Genomic DNA, 22,590 nt, shown 5'->3' on the forward strand with positions numbered 1-22,590 from the left:
AGTGTAACTGTATCCCCGTCGTCAGCCGTTTCTTCTGTATAACCTGGATGTTGTTGTTGTTACATACGGTGGTCGGAAGTACTGCTCAAGCAGGACATACATGCCCCTCGCCATCTCGGTCATGAGGAAAAACTTTCCCCATGCCGTCCAGGGTGCTCTCGTTATCCCACGTCCACCCGCACAGGGCTTGTTGTTCGGAAGTTGGCGGGGGGAGGACCGTGAGGCGTCGCATAGCCTCGCTGCTGGACGAGGCCAACGATGCTGGTAGCTCTGGTGCTCAAGGAGCTCGAGGCGAGCTGTCGTCGCGCAAGCATGGTGGCGTGGGCCATTGTGAACTGAGGGAGTTTGGCTCGAGGAGGTCGTTCGAGGTGGACCGAGGGTCTGGCGGAGAGAGAGGAGAGGCTCAATTGAACTCCGGGGGGTCAATTGGTCGTCTAGGCTGGGGCGGGAGGCGAGGATTTGACGTGATGGATGTGTTCGGCTAGGAAAGTTGCTCAGCGGGATTACAACTCTGGGCATTTGATTGGCTGGAAGCTCACCCGTGACCTGGCACGTGATCAACGTCAACTGGAACTCAGCATCACCACTTGAGATGATGAATCGAAAAGTCATTATGACACTTATTTCAGAATTATGTGGTTATTAACCATTTGTATATATATAAGGTATCTAATTGGTATGTATGGTATCTCATTCCCGTTTCCCATATGAGTCGTTACGTCGTCTCAGTCCTCGCGGCTATAATAGCTCTACAAAGGTTTAACATGTAAACTACCTGCCTCCCAAACATTGCAATAAAAAGAAACTCCAAAATGTGACCATCTTAAAAGATGTTGCTTTTAAAATCATGAGCTTTAAAAACTCTTCTCCCACGCCTGCCACCATAGACCCATGTTGGCAGAGACCAACAGATCCAGCATCTTCAAACCGTCGGGATAGATGATGAGTTTGCCCAGCTTGGCTCTCTTTCCGCGGTTTCCACCACCGGCCTTCTCTTTGCCAAGGTTGATGTCGAATGGGGAGACCATGCCGTCGTCGTAGGCATCGTTTCGGTCGTCGCGGCCGAGAAGCTTGTTGAAGTGTCCTTGTAGTTGGGTCTTGACTTCCTCGCGACCTTCTGGCGATTTAAAGAGTTCTGAAGTTGGTAGATTGAACCGGAGTTCACTCATGGCCATGCCGCCACCGCCGCCTTGCACTTGGCCTTGATGCAAATCAGCTAGGGGGTTGTTTGACCTGTCGTCGTGTAGGATGTGGTAGCACCGCAAACTGCGCCCAGCAGCTCCAGTGCGGAATTCGCATCTGCCATTCCAGGGACTTGTAAAGATATATCCACGCGGTCTCATCCCAGGTCCTGGTTGCATAGATATCGCAGGTTCGACGGGCGATGATGCTTCCACAGAATCGACCGAGCCAACACTGCTTTGACGCCCGTGCCGTCCGCCGCCGTCTTGTAGCATCTCACGCCAATTGGTAGTCCAACTCTTCGCATAGCCCATAGCAATCTGTCTTGACAGAACGACACCACCGTCCTTTGGTTGGGTCATATCCATGCCAGGCCCAGCATCGAAACTTCGTCGGGCAGGCATGCCACGGAACTTGCCATACCCGAGCGTCTCGATCTGGACGTTGATGGGGGGATTTCCGGCGTTTAGCGATTGCGCAACGGGTGGCACAGAGGCGAAGAGTGGGTTCGCATCGTCTTGGTCGGGTGGTGGTGCCTCTGTCTGGAAGGATGAGATGTGCCCGACGTTCCACTGGTTTCCTGTGCTTGGATCACGGCGTATAAGTGCCAGTTTGAAAGGTTGCTTTCCCTCGTAGTGCTTTTTCGGGGACGGAGAGCGGTTGTGGTTGTTTCGGTTCGGTGGAGGTCGGTTTGTCCCAAGCATTCGCTCCAAATCCGCGGCTGCTGGGTACGGACCAGGTATTTGGGGAAGAGGATGCTGATTCTCGGATCCAGGGGCAGAGCTCGATGATGTTCGGGGACCAACTGGCTTTCGAGTTACGGAACCTGAACCCCGGGAGATTGAAGGTTCTGGTGTCTGTATTCTTGGAACATTTGTTGGTCGAGGAGGAAGCACAGGGCTTTGCTCATCCTGTTCGTGATCATATCGTGTGGAGCTTTGTTGTCGAGGATCAAAGGTCGAGTTGACTGATAGGCCGCGCTTTCGGGTGGGATCTTGGTCTGGGAGGGGAAGGTGGTCGGTTGGAGGCGTCAATGGTCTTGCGCCACCAGGAACAGGCTTCCTTTTGATGTTCCGTATAGAAGAGCTCTCATCGCTGGAAGATCGACGGTCCTCATCTGGGTAACCCAGCGCACCTCCAGTTGGCTCTAGTGAGGGGACTTCATAGTGGACGTAGTAAAGGCAGTTCGCGACGTCTTCGGCGGTGACGATTTTTAGTTGCGGCTTGAAAGGGGAGAGGATAACATCTGGTTCAAAGCGGTGTTAGTGTCAGGTCTTACCCGGTGGGGGCTGTACTGGCTGATTTGGGGGCCATTGTCTTACCTCGAGTACCAGGAACTCGTGAGATGTAGAGAGTGACAGGATCTTGTCTCTCTTGAGCTGGGTTGATGGGATATTGAGGCGGATTGCCTGCTAGATTATTGAGGGCAGTCAGAGAACGTGCCTCCATCATCTTGAAGTTTTGTCAAGTTGAGTTTCGGAGAGGGTGGGGGAGAGAGGAGAGGAGAAGTTGTAGTAGTCCAAGGCGGGAGGTTGGAGTAGGAGTAGAAGTAGTAGCGATGTACAAGCGAGAGCAGCTTCTTAGTTCCACCTTTTGGTCGTGATGATGTAAAAATAAAACAAAGTGCTGACGAGGCGAGGGAGACGGTCTAGAGAGTAGAGCAAGAAGCAAAAAGGTAAAAAGAAAAGCCGGGGTATTAATTAGAGGTGAGTCAAGGTATTAGGTACTGGTATAAGGTACCAGAGTTGGGCTGATGAGATGTCCTGGACAAGTATAAGAGGGGCGGCGACTAATAAGAGACCAAGTCGAGTCGACGTGGCATTAGATAGATGAATGAACAGCTGAAGAACAAAATGAGGGAGATATCTTGGCAAATAAAAAAAATAAAAAGGGATCAGCCTTGCATTTTGAACTAGAGATACCGCAGAGAGGAGAGGAGGAGACAAGAGGGCGAAAACCCAACGTCAGCTCAGACGAGACGAGTGGCTGTGCTGTGCCTGAGAAAAGGTTCCAAGTTGCCAGCCCGCGTTTTGTTAACGGTCTATTTTGCTTGGCAGGTCTATTAGAGAGGTCCAGGCTTGATTTACTCTAATATTGCTATGCGCCAAGATATTTGATATGTACCGTTACTCATCTTTTGTTCTGTTGGTGATGGTGTAACTATTGAGCATTTTGGCATTGCATCACTATATTGGGTACCCCGTAATCTGAGCATCGATATCCATGTCAGACCCAACAGACAATGAGATGAATAGCGCCCATGTAGCAGCCAGGCTGTGGAGACGCGTCCCTTTGATTGATTCCCTTTTGTTCTGGCGCATACGCTTGAGCACTGCCGACGTCACTTGGCGGGCCAGGGGTCATCTTCTACCGAGGGTTCCAGGGACCATCCACTAACCTGTAGGGAGATCCATACTGTGCCAGCCCTCTATAATCCCCTGTGACTCTACAGTGTCACACACTCCATCTATCGTCATGTTATGACTGGAGCTCTCGTAATCCTCGACGCAACAGAAGCAAGCCACAATCCAACTTGATACAACTGCAACACTTATTTATATCTATCCTCAGCCTTTCTTTAAACTATCTAGACGACCTTGATTCTTATCACATGTCTTGCAAGGGTGCTCAACTCGGACACTGGTCTTGTGTCTAGATACTCTGTACTTTGCTTTGTATCGTCACCTACTGCCCGCTTACATGGTCCATCCCAGATCAATCCCCCAACCATCAACAAACAAAAAATGATTTCAGGGCTGAGCTGAATATTATACGAAATGACGTATTCTTACGACGGCATTAACTGCCAAGCGACCATTTGAACCTATCCCTTTTGTTTTCTTATTTCATTGTGACTTGTTACTATTGAGCTTGGATCGTTGTTTGGACTGCTCGACGGACGTACGTACATCATCAGTGGCTTTGCTAATTTAGTAGGCACGCTGTCACTGTCACTAGGTCACAAAATCAATACATTTCAATTGGTCAACCGAGTTATTGTGATATTCCAAAGCCCGAGCTCTCATCTCATCTCGAGTCAAGCGTGTGTCCTGAATAACACGCCCGACATCGTCAAGGCGGCACTACCACTCCTGAACACCATGTTGACAAACAACCTTTCCCACGTCCTCTTCCTTTTCTCCCTCAATAACCTTTAGAACAAGCTCACCACCCGTCGCAGGATCGCCCGCACCCGCACTCTTGAGCAACTCGGGGTTCCCTCCCAGCCCCGTAGCTAGGAAGCCTGGGCTGACGGACCACACTCGGACCCCGTCGTCCTTGAGCAGCTGGTACCACGACAGCATCACCATGTTGAGTGCCGTTTTGGAGCACCGGTACGCAATCGCCGTCGGGACCCCCGCCTTGGGCCACCCTTTCGGGATGGACTCTGTGATTTTCGACAGCAACGACTTGTGCGCGCCGTGAAGCGTCGAGAGCCCTGAAGTCAGGAAGATGATGCGCGGGGACGAGGACTCCAGCAGGAGAGGAACGAATGTTGCTGTAAAGACTTGGGTGCCCGATACATTGTTGGCGTAAGTCTTGTTGAACAAAACGCGAGCGCCGGTAGGATCAGCACCATCATTCTCTTCAAACGAGTCAAAGTTGGCGCCTAAATACTCGTTAGCAACAACTCTCAAGTTTTTGTGTGCTATGCCAATGCAGAAAACGTACCCGCGTTGTTGACCAAAACATCAACCCTGCCAAACTTGGACTTGATAGTCTCAAAGACCAGCGAGATCTGGTGGTCATAGCCAAGGTCGATCTGCATAACATCTACACTGCTCTTGGTGTCCGGAAATTCGCTTTCCAGCTGGGCGACTGCTGCTTCTCCGTTGGAGGCTTTGCGAGAGCCGAGAATGACATGGTAGGCCTTTGAGGAGCGGAAGAGAGCCTTGACTGTCTCCAAGCCAATGCCCGTGTTGGCACCAGTGATGAGGACGATTTCTTTGTTCTCGATGTCCCTGTCTTCTTTATCCCATGGCTGTATGACCGGTGAGGTGCGCTCACTTGGTGGCTTTTCGATCTCTCCGTTTGTTTCCATGTTTGCTGGCTTGTTTGATGAAACGAGGTGAGTTGGTGTGTTGTTGGGTCCAAAGAGAGGAGAAACCCCTTATCTTATAGTAACGGAAATTGTATTCTGTGATACAGAGTCGACTACAAGTGCAACTTCATGTTGTTGCCTTTGTATAACGAGAACCTCGCCCAAAGGAAGCGATGTACAACAGTGCCAGGATGAAGCATGGAGATAAGCTGGAGGTTGCTGTGTGAATGTGAATATTGAGCAATAATTATGCACATTTCTGCCTTCTGTAATACTGTACACATATTGTCTGGATTTTCACAGACAGTTCAGATACTGATGCTTCACTTATACCGGGGTCCATATCAGAACCCTGTGGAGATCGCGACTGCGCCGAGTGGATAAGTTGTTCAACAGTGTCTGATTACAGAGCAAGTATCCCATGTAGTATCATGACTGAATAGAGCAACTTGACGTTGAACGTTGTCAGTGACACGTTATACAGCTATCTATCTATCACATATTTGCTTGCGCTCGCTTCTTCTTTCCTCCTTGTACGTCGCGAAACTGGAAGGTATCCGCGATGGCGTCAATGGCTCTTCGGACCAACACCCCGGCTTCCTGCATCGGAGAACAATCCCGATGTCTCAGTCATTACTCTTTCCATGCAGATGAAATAACTATCAAGAAAGAAAAGAGCTGAAGATTGAATGGCAATATCTACCCCGCATTACCTACCCCGCGGTGTTGTACACTTATCTACAGCTTCTCCCTCCAACATCATAACTTCATCAACAAACGTCATCATGTCTCTTAAGAAAGTCCTCCTCGTCGGCGCAAACGGAACTCTAGGCTCAGTTCTTCTCGAAGGCCTCGTTTCATCAAAATCCTTCGATGTCTCTGTCGCCAAACGTGAATCATCCAAATCAACACCCGCGCACGCCGAATCCATCTCCATCGTCACCATCCCGGACGATTTCGCAATTGACGCTTTGGTTCCCGCCCTCAAAGGCCAAGATGTTGTTATTGCTTCGTTTCCGTTAACCAACGTCGTTGATCAGCATCTACGTCTTGCGGAAGCTTCTGCAAAGGCGGGCGTGAAGCGCTTTATCCCTGCCGACTTTGGAAGCTGTGATGCGCAGAGTGAGCAAGCAAAGAAGCTACTCAAGCTTTATCGTGACAAGGATGAAGTGAGGAACAAGGCTATCGAGCTTGTGAAGGAGTACCCCAGTTTCTCCTGGACGTCTATCGTGTGTGGACATTTCTTCGATTATGGAATCCGCGATGGTCTGCTACATACCGACCTCACCACCAATACCGCTGTGATCCTCGACAAGGGCGATGTTCCAGCCTCAGCATCCACACTCTCACGCGTTGCCGAATCCCTCGTCGCAGTACTCAAACACCCAGACAGCACAAAAAACCGCCTCCTCTACGTGCAAAGCTTCTGCAAGACACAGCTGGAAGTGGTAGAAGCCCTCCAGAAAGCGACAGGTGTAGAGTGGAAGAAGGAGTTTGTGGATTCGGATGATTTCCTGAAGGAGCAAACTGACAAGATGGCCGTGAAATACGATCCCCATGCGCTGGAGAAGATTGTATTTGTGCTGGGAGCACTAGACGCCGAGTGGCCCAAGAGGGGAGATGCCTTTGCCATGAAGGAATTGGGACTTGAAGATGAGGATCTTGATGAGGTTATCACCAACATTGTTAAACAGTGGAGGAAGGAGAGGGAGGGAAGAAGAAGAAGTGATGGCATGGGACTTGTTATCTGAGCAACTCAAAAGTTGCAATGGCTACATGGACTTGTTGATAGCGACTCCCGGCGAGGACAAGGGTTGCTGTTTACGTACATCATTTCTCGTGGCTATGCTACCAAACAATGCATACCTGGCTAGGACTGACTATGTTCTTGTTACACAGACTGCGATATCCTCCAATAATATAAAAGTACAATCAATATATGCACAAAGCTTCACAGAGGCCTTCCAAAACGAGCATCTCAAGAAACACAAGAGCAACTACCGAGTGCACCTTTCTCGAATCTCCCTTCAGCCAAGATGTCAGCTCTCCAAGGTTTGCATCATAGCGCCTCGTATTTCCCAATGGGAAACGCTCTATCCGGTCACCCAAGAGCGATGGTTAGGGTGTTTTACGCCATCTTGTCAGCCGCAGTCCAATCCACGTGTTTTATCTGCATCATCCACATTCCTGTCTTGTGACTGACAGGTTCTGTTTGGGCTACCATGGATCGGATCGTCGGAGAGTTGTTTGTGATATCTCGTATTGCTGGCTGGGCTGACGAACGATGTAAGATGTAAGATTAAATGTGATGGAATATCTGGGTATATATAAGTTGAGCCTTGCGAAGGAGAAATAGCATATCAAGATATTCCCAACAGTTCAGCTTGTCACATAATACATCAACTACAATCTTACAACCATATACTCCTCTTCAAAATGTTGCCCTTCACTATCCTCACTGCGTTCCTCATGTACCACCCCCAATCCTTCCTACAAAACCATCGCTAACAGCCACAGTTCTCTCACAACCGCAAAGAAACATCACGCCACCACCGCAAAGCCATGCCCAACCGTCATATCCACCAAAGAAGTCTGCACGACCTGCGTAACCCTAGCTTGCATCACCTTTTCCACCATCTCCCTCAGTCAGCAGAACTGCCCCCCTCACGTCTCAACCATCAAGACTTCGTTTCCCTGTTCAAAGTCCAAGTGTCCCGGCGGCTGCGACACGTCGTACGTCTACGCGTCCTCTTACGGACCAACGTCCACTACTGCCTGTCCAACTGTTACCGAGACAGAGACTATTTGTTCGGATTGTATCAGGCCAATGTGCTTGAGCTTGTCGACGGTGAGTTCGGTTTGTGGATGTCCTGCAACGGCGGCTACGGTTACGACGGCGTTTCCGTGCGGGGGGGATTGTCCAAAGGGGTGTGGAACTGAGTTTGTTACCCCTACTGTCACGCCGGATTGTAAGTAGAGAGAGGCGCAGAGTGAGGTTGGGAGTGCGTCGGAGATAGTGAGGGCGTGGCTAAGATTTCTGAAACATAACAAGGCGAAACAAAATGGAAGGGATGTCGGAGAGAAGAATGCGAATTACTCCGAGGGGCTGAATATATTGTTTTACTGTTGAGAAGGATGTCAACTTCGGGAGTGTTGATGACACTCATTTATTATGTTTTGATCTTTATTCTTACTATTCGAGTACATTATTATTTACTTTTAAATTATTGCGTTACTAAGATTAGTATATGATTATATGCAATGGATATGATCCATCTTGTTGTGTCCATTCTTGACAATGGTGTTGATGTCTAAGACATAATCCCCGCCATCACTCCCACCTCAACTGCCGCTGCTTGGAACGAAGGACTACGGGCGATGCATCTAAGAGGCAGTTCTGCATCTCTTGTTCTCGGGAAATACAATTGCCATTTGAATTATGGTCGCATTTGGTAAAGATCCATGTCTTATCAAGAAGAATGGCTGGGCTGTCGACAAGATATAATAACCCCTATTGCTTGGCTACCCTCATCATCAATCACTTCACTGCAACTCATCACCCATGATATCACCTCTTATAAAACTACAACATACTTCACACAGAACCGATAAGATGCTTATACCTATCATCCTCAACTTTATCCTCCTGGCAACAGCCCTCCCCTACTCCCCGCCCTACCAACACATCGGCTGCATCTCAACATCAACCAAAGTATCCTTTTCACCCTCCTTTCTACAAGCTCCCTTCACCGTACCTCAATGTCTCCAATCATGCGCCAAAGCAGCAACACTCATCGCCATAGGTGTGGGTTCTTGTTTCTGCGACGCCGGCGGCTCGTCAGCATCATTCGAACTCATCGATGAACAACTGTGCAATGTCCTCTGCACCCAAGACGACGAAAGTGGCGGACGATGCGGAGGAGAAGGTGTTTTGAGTTTATATCAGCTCTCGGAATGTGATGGGGGCGATTGTTTGGCCAAGAATGGAACTGTACCTCCCGTCGTGCAAAAGCCGTCGCCCTGTACGAATTGTAATGGAACTGGGACACCTGTTCCTCTTCCCGCACCAACCCAGACTCAGCAGCAACAAGCTACGGAGGTTATTTGTCCACCTGAGGGTTGTGCGACTGTTATTCCGTTGCCCGTATCAACGCCTTCTGGGAACTCAACTGGGAAGACGTGTCCTTCAGGAGGATGCGGCGCCAACAAGCAAGCTGGCAACCAGGATGGCTCGTCTCAATCACCATCCGGCTCACCCGGCAAAGGATCCAACGAAGCACCGAGGCTTGCAAGCGATAGCCCGAGGCTATATGCACCTAGTATACTATCAGCTATTACTGCTGTTATCTTTGGGTTATGCTTGCTATAGGAACTAGAAGGGAGTTTATTGCTGGAGGCAAAGGATAAGGACATTTGTTTGTATTTATAGTTATTGGATTTACACGAGTTATGATTTGATGGATAATGACTTTGCTATCTTGAATAGCCAGTTGCCTTGGAATAACTATATATCGGTTTTATTATACTGCATGTGTCAGCTCCAGAGCGTGAAAAAACAACCCAGTGAATAAAGGGTATCATACCAACCTCTACTCCTTCGGCGCCTCGGTTAACGGAACATATCGAACGCCAAACAACTTCTTCTTGGTAACCTCCCCATTGCCATCCTTCTCAATCCTCCACACATGCTGATTATATCCCATCTTATCATCGTCAACCGGTATAAACATGCTACACCTTGTCAATACCTCCGCGTACAGACTGTAGACGTCTGACTTACCACCCAGGAGCCTTCAACTGCTCAATTAACTCGGGATGAATCTCCACAGCTGAAGCTCCAACATGGATAACATCCCATCCCGTTCCTTCATGTTGTTCACCCTCTCTCGGTTCCTCGACCCACCCCTTTCTCCCGTCGCCATACCGAAATCTCACCTTTCCAGTTTCTAGGAATCTTCTTCCCTGGTCACTTTTTGCCATATTATTCTCGCCTAGCTCTTTCAACTGTCTGATATGTTCCAGCCCTACGACAAGACCCTTCTCGCCAACAAGCTCAGCCATCACATGTGTTAAATAACCAGACCCGGAACCGACGTCGAGAATGCGCGGGGACGGCGAGGCAGACGATGGGAGAAGATAGCTTAGGACGTGTTCGACGGCTGAAGCGTGCATATGTGGTGCAGATATAGTGGCTGAGTAACCGATGGGCTGGGGAGAGTCTTCGTATGGCATCGCTGGAGCGTAGTGTGTGCGGTCGACCTGGGATGGGTGTTAGCATTATTGGACAATAGCAAAGAGGGGAATGGCTGTACTTTGAGGAATGCCTCCTTCACTCGCGCATCAGTGATAAGCCCATTCTTCCACATATTCTCTATCAGCGCCGAGTTTGTGTCACCACTGCACGTCCAAGCCATGCTGATCCTGGGCAGCTGTCGCTGTTGTGTAAGCCGAGAAAAGGTTTGTTTAACGTAGCGGGATGAAAAACAGAGCGATTTCTTAGCAAAAGCCACGGTGACGGTAAAGCTGGTGATGAAGCGGATAAGAGTACAGATAAAGGATTTGCCTTGAGATCCGGAAAGAATATTATGGAGGCAAGAGCGAGTTGATGGCAAAGATAAATGGTTGTAATGTTATCATCATGGGAAGGAGCTGCCGAAGCTTGTGCGGGGCCGTCCCGTAATCCGGGGATCGGCACGGGTTCCCCACAAAGTCAGCCATGCCTGCTAGATTAACAGGGGGCTTTAGGTCAACAGGGGATGTAAAGTTCTTCATCTTAAGAGGATGGCATTCTGTAAGTCGGGCTGATCCTGTCTGATTCGAGCTGTCTAGGAATGGAGTTGTTACAGGCCATCTGCCCCAAAAGCCACATGTCAAACGCCCAAAGTCTAGACCCATTATCACGTCTGTCACCAATTTACTACTATGACACCCGAATTCAGATTTCAGATCATGTTTTATAGACATACGTAGACGTAAGAAACTGCGTGCGACGCGCCAAACAATAAGCTTGTAGTAGGAACCCATATATCCTTCCAATCCCTTCGATTCATTCCACCCAAGAAAACGCCGGAAAGAAGAACAAATAAGAGAAACGCGTACGTCTCTCGACTGATGCGCTGGCATGATGTGGTATATTGTTTGTTGTACATGTAAACTTCTCCCGTCTGATCTTTCTTAGACCACTCGCTCGTTGGACTCGCCCTCGGCAATAATCGGGACGCTCAGGCCACGATCAGGGCTCTGCAGGACAAGCTGCTCGTGGCGGCGTGCTCGTAGGAACTCGGCGACACTCTTGATAAGAAGAAACCAGCCGACGACCATGAGCACGTATCCTAGCCACTCGCTTCCAGTAATGTTGCCAAGATCCTCGTCCGTCACGTCGCCTTGCTTGAAGTTGTGCGAGTTGGGGTCTGGTGGGGCGGCGTAACCATCCGGGCCACTCATTGCTGGGGGTTCGTCTTCGGAGGCGCCCTTCATGTAGAAGCCGTATTGAATAAGAGTGATGCCGAGGCCAGCGCGAGAGCCGTTCTTGGCAGCATGGGTAGAGTGCAGGAGATATGTGAGGAGGAAACCGACGAGCTGGAAGGATGTTGAGATCATTCCGTTCCAGACGAATGAGAAGAATGATCCGACTGGCATGCCGTCAATGTAGACCTCGTCGGGTCCGCCCATGCCAGGAGCGAGAATTGTCGTCTCCCAGTATGGGGGAGCAGCATCAGCCGCAGCTTGTTCGTAAGACTGATAACAGTTAGCATTCGTATACGGATATCGATAACCATGAGCGACATACTGGTGGTAGTTCATCCTTCTCGGGATCACTGTTGCCGCCTCGCTCTGGACGCGCAGACAAATTGGCAAAAACACCGTCCGATCCTGAGCCTCCTCCTACGACTCTTGTTGATCTTGATGCAGATGGCGTTGGTGCCGGAACAGCCGGTTGAGCAGGAGTCGATGTCGCATTTGTCGTGTCGAACGAAGGGGTCGAGTTTTGTCGCATCAGACGCTGTCGGTCATCGACTTCATCGTCGCTATCATCGTCATCGTCAAAGGCATCGGCGAGAGTGTTGTCGACTTGGCGCTGAGGAGAGGGGGCTCGAGAGTGAAATGAGGGCGGTGGCGAGTGTGGGACTGGAGATATGCGGTTGTTGTTGTTGTTGTTGTTGTTATTATGAAAGTCCTCCTCGTCTTGAGCATTGACCTGAGAATTTGTTAATAAATCGTCATTTTTTTTTCTGTGTCGGCAAGTCGCGACTTACTCTTTCGTATCGTCCGGACATGATGGGCTATCGTCTGGCGGTGATCGGGCTGCCTCCCGGATCCGCTTACCAAGGAAATGCACGCGATGTCGTAGGGGAGGAGAAAAAGGAAGCGTAGAGGAACAAGAACCGTGAGTGTAAACAAGAGAAAAGTAAGTCCAAAAGAGATAAAAGGAGAGGCGATCTATTTGGCGAAAAAATAAGGGTTGAAGGAGCGACGGCGAATGAGGGTTTAGTTGGCTTAGAGTTTCCTGCTGTTTCGTCGACTTTGAGTTCTCAAGAGCGATTACGAGGCGAGGAGAAAGCCTGAAGCAAAAAGGCGCCGGGACTTAGTCAAGATGCGACGGTTCAGTTCGGTATCGCCACAGTGTGGGTAAGCACAGGGGGATGCGTCTAGAAAGGTCTTCAGGGGGCAGGCGCCGAATATGGGTACCTAAAACGCCTTGGCGCACTGTATCAGTACATTGAACTTGCTCTTTTACAGCCCCTTGTTCAGATCTCTTTGAGAGAGAGGCACAGCAAATTAGCATTCACAAGTTCCTAGGTATGCTTATGCTTCTTTCTGCATCTTGTGGAACACTGTGGAAATGAATGACAAAAGCCGCTGCCTCCGACATGTTCCCAGTTTTCGTATGACTCTCTCAAGATGAGGTGGGCTGTGTCAGGTCGTAGTTAGACCCGGCTGGCTCCACCTCCACATTGAATCACATCACGAGCTTGTCCTTTGGTGAAGAATGAATGAGACTTTGATTTTCAAGGGTCTCGTGGTGGCCTGAGGCAATTTACCCATGACCCAATCATGTGCTTTTCAATGACAGTTCAAGCAGTAATAAACACTGTACAAACACACTGTAGCATGGAATTTCTCTAATGGTTGACGTCGAGATATTCTGTAGTAGAGAAGGCTAGTTCCAGCAACCACAACAGCCTCAATTCACAATGTCTCGCTCATTATCTGTAAGTATCAATCCTTTATACTGTACTTTAACCACCAGCGAATTAACAGTTGTGTCTCCTGCAGCAAAAAATATACTCCGACGTCTTTGCGCGCTGGCCAAAGCAGGCTCTTCGTCCCGATCACCAACTCCAAGATGTCCTAGGCAAGGCCGTTACCGAGCGATTCCAAAACTACAAGCCATCAATGGAGCGCGAAGAACTTCTCAAGGCCAGGGCGCTGCAGTTCCTGGCCCAGGACCGATACAACGACCGAGTACGTTCGCTGCGATATCCCACTGCAGAAATGACGATGGAAGCTAATATTTGGACAGTTCAAGCTTAAGGGCCGATTGCTAGAACCAAAAAGTCAACCCACATACTTTGCGGATCTAATAAGGGAAATTGACGAGGCGCCCAACAGATCATGGTTGGAGAGGTTGGGCAAGAGGTTGTCAGGCATGATTCGATTCCAGTAAAGATGATGATGAAACGATTAATGCCGGATAAGAATACGGAAGGATATTCAGCTGGCATCTGACCTGTATATGTAATTGTACTTGTACATTGTATCAAAAAGCGATTCCCCATTATGTTGCCCATTCTCCAACGCCTTCTGCATTTTATACCAACTCTAGTATTTCCTTTAAATGTACTTCTCCTCCGGATCTATCTTGGTGAACCACACCTGGATTTGCTCATATGCTGTAAACACCAATCCTCCAGATACAATCAATCTCGCCAAACGGGGCAGCGCACCGCTCCAGAACGTAAGCACACCTTCCTGCTTGAAGATGCTCGTAGCGCACTTGAAGCTGTTTCCGTACGTCGTGCGCGCTTCGATACTCTGCATTCTTGTCTTGATTGTGTCGAGCGGCTGGGTAACGTAGACGGTGATGAGACCTGCCAGACCACCAATGGCAAAAGTTCCCACTACGCCGAGCTTCTCGCCTGGTGCCGTGTAAGACTCGGCCATTTGCTTGAAGAAGTTGTAGGCGGTAAAACGGGTTGCGCTGTTGGCGGCTTGTCGGGCTGTCGTGGGTGCGAAGCCTTGGAAGAAACCTCGGAGGCCACGCTCGCGGGCGATGATGGGGACGGCGTGGAGGAAACCGCGCATTCGAGGCTTGGCCGACTTGCGGTCGTCGATACTTGGCCTTGTTAGCTTTAACTTTTGTAAGGGTTTGGTCTGGACTTACAGGGTTGTCTTGATACTCTCGGTGGGAGTAACAGCAAGCAATGACTCTGTCACACCAGCACCGAATCCAGCGAGGACAGTTCGAGGTCCGGATAGCTTGCCATTCTCGTCAACGAGTAGCGCCTTGTACTGATCAAACGCCACGAATCCTATCCACGGTTAGCCAATCCTTGCTGATGCGATGTAAACTTGGGAGGAACCATACGGATTCCGGCCTTGGCTGCGTTGCCGATGATGAGAGTGGTGCATCCTGCATACCACTGCGATCCAAACGGAGGCCAAGGGAGCTTCTGGCCCTCTCCTAACCGTCTGTTCAACTGCGACCGAGTCTTTGCAACTGCGCTCTTATTAGGTTTGGTCTAGTCGACTGTTCGCGAGGAAGTGGAACGTACATTCGGCGGGATAGGTAATAGCTATAGTCCAATTAGTATGGGTTATACATGTCGCGTGAGTGAATGCATACCAATCTCGATGGCACCGGCCGTTGAACCAGCGATGACGGATCGCAGAGGGCTGGGCTGCTTTTTCTTCTCTGCTGGTTGCGCTGTGGACGCCATTTTGAATTGAGTGCTATGTTTCCCTGCCGGAAGTACAATTAAGTGACGTTGGTCGTGGTTGAATGACAACTTTTTTTCCTGGCGAGGGGAATTGATTTCGTCACTTTAACTTTTGGAGATTACAGCAACTGTTTCAATTCACACGTGCGCCGATGTCGCTATAAATTTAGGTGGTCTAGCCGAGTTGACCTCCGTGGGATCGGCGACTGGGGGGTCATCAACCACGGTTAGGAACAACTTCAATTAAGAGTCACTAAGAGTACACTATGCACTGCTGTTTGTGTTAGTCTCTGCTGTGTATTCTTTACGTTTGTCTGACATGGCTGGCGTGTTGACAAACTACAGATCAACAATGGCCCACGGATACATGCCTCAATCTACCCTATCGCCTATATGAAAGTGCTCTTTGTGACGACACCAAAGTTTCTCTTTCATGTTTGCTTGAGTACTACCTATCATTAATATATAGGACTCTAAATGAATATAGACAGCACAAAGGCAATGTGCTTGATGCGATTTTACTCCACTCTCACTTGCATCAATGACCAATGACTTGTTCAATGTCTACATACCCTCAGAGCCATCAACAACAAAAGCAATGTCAAACCAAGACGCAATGGACGACACTGAACAGCTGAAGGTTCCTTGTTCTATTCATAACATGTTGAGTCCAGCATGTAGCGTGTAACCTCTCCCGCTTTGTCTCTCTGTACAAAATGTTATTAGGTCAAGGAGTAACTTCCAGTGACCCTTACCAGAGACAATCAGCTCTGGCTAAGCAGTTTCGATGAAAAGTTGGGTATAAAAAGACACAAGTTTCTTCTTCTGCAGTCTATCTTCGCTATTCCTCCAACACTCACCTGCCCAAGCACATCCCGGAGATTCCCAAGATACGACTCTATCACATCACAACTACCCCTATCTACCGCCGCCAAGATGACGCCCCAAAAAGTCTACTCACGGTCCGAGATCGATACTATGGGAATTGAGCTTTCATCCAAAGCCATCTTGAGAAAATTCTTGTCACCGGGAATGGTCTTCGACCCTCCCCCATACAGTACTCGACAGCTTCGTGACATTCCGACCACCAACAACCACGAACCTAACGACGAGTTGGCCAGAATAAGAACAACGGTACAGGCGAGAGTTTGTAATGCATTTGCCGACAATCAACCTATCTATGGTATACCAGTCAGAACGGACCTCAATTTGTGGCAAAGACCTAAAGGAAGGTTGTGCTTACCTGAGATTGTTCGGAACGCTGTTATCGACCACTTCTACACGCAGAGGGGCATGGAGAAACCTGCTACCAGGCGAATCCCACCTGAACAAACAGAATGCCAATTCACGATTGTGCCTTACCTCGGTGTGGACAATGTCGAGAACCCGCCAACTGAGTCGTTTGATCATTTCAACATGTCTCTCCCACAGATGGAGGAAATCGGGATGGATGTGGAACGTCTCGCTGAAACTATAGGAGATGCTCTCGCAATATTCGTCTTCAAGAGCGGGTATAATTACTATGGGGATTTCAGTTTCAGCAACGTTCCTGATGCTATCGATGAACCAAATCGCTCTTGGACTATCGGCCTCTGCGTCTCTCATCTTCCATCTGCCGTGATGCAACGACAGCCAGGATTGCCTTTTGGAAACGGCGATGAGGAGCGGATGGCAAAAGCGATGGAACAGCAAGTGCCATCTCCCGTAAGGTCGATCCACCTTTGGAAAGCCTTCAAGACGGCATTTATCGCCCGGGGCAAAAAATACCACTCTGCCGTTCCGGACGTTACACCGGAGGAGATGATGTCGGGTTTTGAGAAAATTTATTGCTCATCTGCGAGTGATGAGGGCGTCGGAAAAAGAGGCGCATCTGTGAAGACGGAAGTGAACTGAGACTAGGATCTCACGAGTTTTGTTTTGTTGTATGGGTGTTTTGATTCTGGGTGGTTTAGTAAACAGTCGTTTATGTTCTTATGTGGATAGTCCTGTCAATTTCAGTCGCTAGTAGCACAAGGTCATCGGTAGTCATTTATGTGATATCGCAGCAAGTTTGGCAAATCTATATCTTGTCACACCCAACTAGATGTTGTGTATTCAATGCCTCATCTAAATCTCAATCAAACTCCACAAGATGCTTCAATCATATCTCATATCCTCATACCCAATATTCCCTTTTCCCTCTACTTCTTTATCTGCCGTCCCCATTTCTGCTCCAACCCAGCCTTCCACTCCCCGAAACTCGCCACCTTCCCACTCCGCAGCAGAATCTCCCCTCTATGCAGCACCATCCTCAGCGGCGGCACGGCAAACCACTTGTGATCACTCCTACAGATCAAGTCGTCCCTGTGGTCGCTCGTCTTGTTCCCAACGCCCTTGATAACGGCCATGCACTTGGTGTCGTACGTTTCCATGCAGAACTCGCAGATGTAGTACTCATCCGAAGGTGGGATCAGATCGAGGCACTGCGCGCAGTTTTGACGCATGGTTTGGATCTCGGGGAGTTTGGGGTCTACACGTTGCAGGATGGGTGAGTCTTCAGGGGTGGAGGCCAGGATCTTGGGGTCGACTTTGCGCATGGATTGGCTTAGGGCCATGGCATTTTCGATATCGTCGGCTGCGATGAAGAGACCGAGGAGGTTATCCAGGGCGTATTCGTCGTTTGACACGTCGTCATCTGATAGAATGTCGAGACTGTCGTTGATAAGCTTGCGCAGATCGCGATCAGTGGAAGAGCTTCTTTCCAAAAGCCTGTTGAAGAGGATCATGTAAATAGCAGCGATATTGACGTCTGATCCCACCATCTCAATCGGCATATCGTGATTTTGGTGCCGATTCTGCTTGTGCTTGATCTTCTCTAGCTCTTTCAGCCACTCCTCTGCTTCGGCTGTCCTGAGTCCAGCATGGAGAATGCGTTCTTTGTACAGCGACGCGAGCTTCTGGAATGCAAGAGCGTAAGCTTGTCGTGTAGGGACGTTACCACGAGGGCGGTAGCCAAGCTGTGTGATACCCTCAAAGAGATCTAACGCAGCCTCGATATCGCGACTGTACGTGTAAGTTGCTCCGAGCGAAAGGCGGAGGTAAAGCGCTTTGAGGGGAAGGCGTGATACGGTGGCAACATCAATTGTGAAGAGCAAACGATCGTACACAAATTCCGTAGCGCCAACTTTGCTGGCTGCTTTGGGAATCCAGTCGATAACAAGAGGCTTGTTATGAAACTCCAGCAGGAAGTCTACTAGACGAGTACGGTTCTGCTCAGCGTCGGTGACTTGCTCAGACAATTGCTCGAGGAATTTGATCACAGCTTCGTGGCGGTTCTCCGTGGCCACGAGTTCGAGATACCCAAGCTCTGGCTCAAAGTACTCCTTGCACTCTTTGCGATCAAGACCAACGTCTTTGGCGCTCACCATGGATTTCAGGAAGTAATCGAGTGCTTGGTCAACTTTGTTTAGCTCCTCGTAACAGCATGCAATGAGGATGTGATCCTTGTACAAGCGCCACTTGCAACTCTTTAACGCCTGCTCATCAAGCTTTCCGCTATCAATGCTTTCACGCTCGATAATTTCACACTTGAGAGCTTGGTCAAGCGCTTCCTTGTACCGTCCGTCCCGAGAGAGACAATATGCGATACGACCGCGAGTCTCGACGCTGTTATTGTCGAGAGCAAGTGCCCTATCATAATGTCCAAGGGCCTTATTGTGCATGCCATTTGTGAGGTATGTGCTTCCGCATCGTCGGTGCCAATGCGCAGTCTCCGGGATTTTTGCCCACTCTGAGGCCTTGACGATTCGCTTATCGACGGGGATCTCGGTCCAGTGCGTGTTGCAGTCTGACCACGAGTATCCATCTTGCATAAAGGCGATGGACTGGACGATCTTGAAGCAGAAAAGCGTGGGGACGTACTTTTTGAAGTCCTCGGACAGCCATGCGCGGGCATACAGATCGCCGATAGGTTTGAAGATGCCCGGAGATTCCTTAACGGCTTTGCTTGCCCACTCGCGAGCTTTGGGGCTCAAAGAGGCGAGGACGTCGGGGTCAGCTATCCATTTCTTCAGACCTTTCATGTTGGCGTCTGTGAGAACTTCGAGACCTTCGTCGTTCTTCTCGTACATGAGAGTCCAGTCGAGGATGATGTTGTCGTCGGTGAGCATTTTGTACACATACTCGCCAAGCACTTTCTTGTCGGGTGCAGGGACGGTGGCCGGGTCGAGCACGGCCAGATGTTCCTGCCAGTACCATGCAGAGTATTGTTTTATTGACTCGCGACCACTGGGACTAAGACGATATTTCTCGAAACCTGCTTTGTTGGTAAAGATTGAGAGACATGTCTTGAGAATGTGGATGCGCGAGACAAGAGGGTCGAAACCAATTCCCGTACCGTACTTGGAAGAGTTCTCTGTGCTGAAGAAACCCTTTATGGAAGAGTGGAAGAAAGTAATCCAGGTGTTGGTCTTGCTCGATCGAAAGTCCATGTCGCTCATGGGATCGAACAAATCAGAGTTGGCTGCTGGACTGACACCACGGCCGGGGCTGCCCCGTACGGGACTCAATCCATGCGTGGGGCTTGCACGTCGCAAAGGAGAGAGATTCCGTGCAAGATCGGGTGTTCCGGGTTGGCGACCAAAGATTGTCGGACTCTTTGGACTTCCGCTTCTCCCGGAGCCCGGCCGACTTGCTGAACTCGATCGTCTTCCGGAGCCGAGATCTCCATTCTTGATGCGTTGCTGTTTCTCGTGCTCGCGGATGAGATCATCTGTCGTCAATCCATCTTCGCGCTCGAGTTCAAAGAAGCACGCATATTGACCGCGCAGCGTTTCTTCAAGATGGAACGGCGGGTCGCCGAAGCGCATGATGAGCACGGCCTCCAATTGTTCCAGGGACAAAACTTCCTCTGCACACGCAGCCCACTGCAGCATCTCGTTCAGATCTCTTGTTTGGTCTTCGTAAAGAGTTTCGGAAAGGCTCTTTAGTGTCTGTGCGATAATTCCGTTGATCTCCTTGGGATACGATTGCAGACTTGTGAGAATGCTTTGGGGGTGTCGCTTGCGGCTTATGTCTTCAATCATGAACTTGGCGAGGATGAAAAGCCCGTCTGCTTGTTTGATCATGGCGTCAATGATCTTTTGTCGGAAGTCGGGAGGTGTACGGCTGAGGTTGCGGAGGTGCCAGACGCTGTCTTCAATGTAGAGCTTGACGTCTTCCGCATTGCGATCGGGCGTAACATGAAGAGTTGTTATGACTTGGCTGCCGCGGTTGTCTGGGTCGAGGGTATATGTCACTGTCTCGGTCATGTACGTTCTTCCAATAAGAGCGACCTGAATTGTGACATGTTTAGGCCTTCGAACTGACTCGTCGCTCGAGCCTAGCTGTTCCAGCAGTTCCTGTACACCTTCAGAGTCCGCTTCGTCGATACCATCGAGGAAGATGTAAATAGTTTTGGGCTGTGCCTCTTCCTGGAACGGTTGAACAAAGAGTTTGCGGTAGGCACTGGGGATTGTGCGGATCTCATCAATATTCTGCACGCCCCTAAGGAGTTGCTTTGCGTAGAAGGGGTCACTTTCGCTAAGCTGATAGGCGACGTCGCGTAGAGCTTGGAGGACTGAACGGGTTTCTGGGTTGTTGTCGCGGAAGTAGAAGTACGCCAGGCGAGGGATCCTGTCAGAGCCCCAAGAGATGAGGCGAGTGGTAAGGAATGACTTTCCAGTACCTATAAGTGTTAGTGATTGTTTGGGAGTGGATATCAGAAACGTTGTTCTCCCAAGTCTTGGGCTATAAAAATAAATAACCTAAGAAGCATAAGCTGGCCTACTAATTTCGTCTCCTATGCTTCTAGTGACCAATGTTTCTGATACCCTGAGGGGAGTTGGGATGAATGATAAACATACCTGATGCGCCGGTTATCCAAAGAAAGTTTGTCATTTTGTCGAGCCAGGCTCTGAACCCCCCATCTGTAAGGATCCAGTCACCCGTCGATTCTGCTCTGGACTTGTTGAACATGTTGAAGAAATCAACAGGAAACGGCGAAGGATCTAGGATTTCCTTGAGCTTGTCTTGATGTGCAGCGACGGTGCGCTCTCGTCCCTCGGAGCGTATCTGCATCATGGTCCGGTTCATCTCGTCCAATTTGCTCTGCATATTTTCCGTCGCGACATTGAGTTTGCTGACGCCTCCATAGGTATCTGCGAGAACTTGCCTTTCCTCACCAATGTTGAGGGCTTTCAGATTATCTAGTGCCTCCTGAACAGGCGTTCCCTTGCCGACGAGGTTTCTGAAGTAGGCTTTGAAGCGGCCACGGCGAATCTCTTTTGCAGCGAGGACGAAAACCTCGAATAGCTGTGCTAGGATAGTGACGACTTTGTTCCGTAATGCGCTTCCCATGCGGTATTGCACGTAGACATCCAGTCGTGATGTGAAGTCCTGCCGATGTGTTAGTCTAAGATGTAGGGACAAGCGGGGTTGGAGGTCGGGGTGATATACTCCGTATTTCACTCACTTTTAGAAGCTCGAATAATTCGACAATTGTATCATATGCCGAAGAAACATCACGCGCAGCACCGATTAGGTAGGCGACCGCGCCGAAGATGCCTTCAGCAGGCGCAAAAGTGTCTTGCGCAGCACCGCTCACAATCTGGCCGATCTGTTCAACAGGGTCAAGGCAGGCGGCGAGGGCGCTGAAGACTGACTGCCGTTTCTCGCGGAACTGCGCGAACTGCCCATTTTGCTTTTCGACCTGAGAGACGAGGTCTTTGACGTTATGTAGGGGCGGATTGAGAAAATCTGCGAGTTTCTTGAACGAGTCCGAGTCGGACGAGGAGTACAATTTGCTGGCGTCGTCGAGGATGTGGGCAAATTGGGCTTCAGCGGTGTCGCCTTTGCGGGCCGCATCTTTGAGGACCGCCATGATGTCTGATGGTCAGACGGTCCAGCAAAAGTAGATTCAATGAGAGAAGTATGCGTAGATATGTAGGTAATCGGAGAATAAATAAGACAGTTGATGTTTCAGAAACAGGTAGGCTGAGGAAGGTATGGTACGGTACCTGCCTGTATGACTCTTTGGCCTGCTGAGGAATTAGTGGGTACCAAGTTCAAAACAGATGATCAATCGACTCTGCTAGCCTACTAAAAAAGAAAAGAATAAAAAGAGATAAAAATCCTCGTAATAGCCTGAACGAAACAGGATTCGGTAGCTAGCCAGGTAGGTAGGTACGGGCAGATTGAACTTGTTGCTTACTGCATTTACAACCAGCCTCTGTTGGGTAAGGCTGAACTGATGTAGGACGATCCTTTGGCTTGGCTATCCACTCAAAAGATGGATAATACGGTTGGTTATATGTAATCTAGGCTTGTCATTTTTCACTATGGATTACGGGTAGTTGTACTCTGTATCATATATGAATAATAGTATTTGCTTCAGCCCCCAAGCGTCGT

At 49.5% G+C, this 22,590-nt stretch overlaps 12 protein-coding genes across 12 annotated transcripts in view; 5 read left to right on the plus strand and 7 right to left on the minus strand.

Moving 5' to 3' along the window:
• The window catches only part of FGSG_07867 (uncharacterized protein), a gene marked incomplete at its 5' end in the record, with an annotated part of 1,510 nt that extends 898 nt beyond the window's left edge, over positions 1 to 612 (minus strand). Inside the window, 2 exons of the mRNA XM_011329395.1 lie at positions 68 to 296; positions 540 to 612. Coding sequence (XP_011327697.1) covers positions 68 to 296; positions 540 to 612 — 302 coding nt within the window. The remainder of the gene's footprint in view (positions 1 to 67; positions 297 to 539) is intronic.
• A 44-nt stretch (positions 613 to 656) lies between these two features.
• FGSG_07868 (uncharacterized protein) lies at positions 657 to 2,852 on the minus strand. Its single transcript, XM_011329396.1, has 2 exons — positions 2,505 to 2,852; positions 657 to 2,428 (listed from the first exon to the last, which is right to left on the minus strand). The coding sequence occupies exons 1-2, from the start codon at positions 2,629 to 2,631 to the stop codon at positions 855 to 857; spliced, it is 1,701 nt and encodes a 566-aa protein (XP_011327698.1). The 5' UTR covers positions 2,632 to 2,852; the 3' UTR covers positions 657 to 854.
• Positions 2,853 to 4,265: 1,413 nt separating this feature from the next.
• Positions 4,266 to 5,224, minus strand: FGSG_07869 (uncharacterized protein; the record flags this gene model as incomplete). The annotated part of the gene is made up of 2 exons (XM_011329397.1): positions 4,266 to 4,792; positions 4,855 to 5,224. The coding sequence occupies 2 exons, from the start codon at positions 5,222 to 5,224 to the stop codon at positions 4,266 to 4,268; spliced, it is 897 nt and encodes a 298-aa protein (XP_011327699.1).
• A 785-nt stretch (positions 5,225 to 6,009) lies between these two features.
• FGSG_07870 (uncharacterized protein) lies at positions 6,010 to 7,145 on the plus strand (the record flags this gene model as incomplete). The annotated part of the gene is made up of 1 exon (XM_011329398.1): positions 6,010 to 7,145. One exon carries the CDS (start codon positions 6,010 to 6,012, stop codon positions 6,973 to 6,975), a length of 966 nt encoding a protein of 321 aa, XP_011327700.1. The 3' UTR covers positions 6,976 to 7,145.
• A 473-nt stretch (positions 7,146 to 7,618) lies between these two features.
• On the plus strand, positions 7,619 to 8,383 carry FGSG_13237 (uncharacterized protein). The gene has a single exon (XM_011329399.1). It carries the CDS (start codon positions 7,787 to 7,789, stop codon positions 8,162 to 8,164), a length of 378 nt encoding a protein of 125 aa, XP_011327701.1. The 5' UTR covers positions 7,619 to 7,786; the 3' UTR covers positions 8,165 to 8,383.
• Positions 8,384 to 8,837: 454 nt separating this feature from the next.
• On the plus strand, positions 8,838 to 9,593 carry FGSG_07871 (uncharacterized protein; the record flags this gene model as incomplete). Its single annotated transcript, XM_011329400.1, has 1 exon — positions 8,838 to 9,593. One exon carries the CDS (start codon positions 8,838 to 8,840, stop codon positions 9,591 to 9,593), a length of 756 nt encoding a protein of 251 aa, XP_011327702.1.
• Positions 9,594 to 9,628: 35 nt separating this feature from the next.
• Positions 9,629 to 10,638, minus strand: FGSG_07872 (uncharacterized protein; the record flags this gene model as incomplete). Its single annotated transcript, XM_011329401.1, has 2 exons — positions 9,629 to 10,432; positions 10,537 to 10,638. 2 exons carry the CDS (start codon positions 10,636 to 10,638, stop codon positions 10,001 to 10,003), a joined length of 534 nt encoding a protein of 177 aa, XP_011327703.1. The 3' UTR covers positions 9,629 to 10,000.
• A 382-nt stretch (positions 10,639 to 11,020) lies between these two features.
• On the minus strand, positions 11,021 to 12,775 carry FGSG_07873 (uncharacterized protein). The gene is made up of 3 exons (XM_011329402.1): positions 12,481 to 12,775; positions 12,015 to 12,422; positions 11,021 to 11,962 (listed from the first exon to the last, which is right to left on the minus strand). Exons 1-3 carry the CDS (start codon positions 12,499 to 12,501, stop codon positions 11,399 to 11,401), a joined length of 993 nt encoding a protein of 330 aa, XP_011327704.1. The 5' UTR covers positions 12,502 to 12,775; the 3' UTR covers positions 11,021 to 11,398.
• A 644-nt stretch (positions 12,776 to 13,419) lies between these two features.
• Positions 13,420 to 13,892, plus strand: FGSG_07874 (uncharacterized protein; the record flags this gene model as incomplete). Its single annotated transcript, XM_011329403.1, has 3 exons — positions 13,420 to 13,437; positions 13,487 to 13,690; positions 13,749 to 13,892. 3 exons carry the CDS (start codon positions 13,420 to 13,422, stop codon positions 13,890 to 13,892), a joined length of 366 nt encoding a protein of 121 aa, XP_011327705.1.
• A 4-nt stretch (positions 13,893 to 13,896) lies between these two features.
• Positions 13,897 to 15,251, minus strand: FGSG_07875 (tricarboxylate transport protein). The gene is made up of 5 exons (XM_011329404.1): positions 15,072 to 15,251; positions 15,001 to 15,021; positions 14,814 to 14,945; positions 14,610 to 14,757; positions 13,897 to 14,561 (listed from the first exon to the last, which is right to left on the minus strand). Exons 1-5 carry the CDS (start codon positions 15,163 to 15,165, stop codon positions 14,060 to 14,062), a joined length of 897 nt encoding a protein of 298 aa, XP_011327706.1. The 5' UTR covers positions 15,166 to 15,251; the 3' UTR covers positions 13,897 to 14,059.
• Positions 15,252 to 16,596: 1,345 nt separating this feature from the next.
• On the plus strand, positions 16,597 to 17,058 carry FGSG_07876 (uncharacterized protein; the record flags this gene model as incomplete). The annotated part of the gene is made up of 1 exon (XM_011329405.1): positions 16,597 to 17,058. The coding sequence occupies one exon, from the start codon at positions 16,597 to 16,599 to the stop codon at positions 17,056 to 17,058; it is 462 nt and encodes a 153-aa protein (XP_011327707.1).
• A 287-nt stretch (positions 17,059 to 17,345) lies between these two features.
• On the minus strand, positions 17,346 to 22,063 carry FGSG_07877 (uncharacterized protein; the record flags this gene model as incomplete). The annotated part of the gene is made up of 3 exons (XM_011329406.1): positions 17,346 to 20,869; positions 21,048 to 21,579; positions 21,656 to 22,063. The coding sequence occupies 3 exons, from the start codon at positions 22,061 to 22,063 to the stop codon at positions 17,346 to 17,348; spliced, it is 4,464 nt and encodes a 1,487-aa protein (XP_011327708.1).
• Positions 22,064 to 22,590: the final 527 nt, after the last annotated feature.

The sequence above is a fragment of the Fusarium graminearum genome, chromosome 4 (genome assembly GCF_000240135.3).
Source record: "Fusarium graminearum PH-1 chromosome 4, whole genome shotgun sequence".
NCBI classification, from domain to species: domain Eukaryota; kingdom Fungi; phylum Ascomycota; class Sordariomycetes; order Hypocreales; family Nectriaceae; genus Fusarium; species Fusarium graminearum.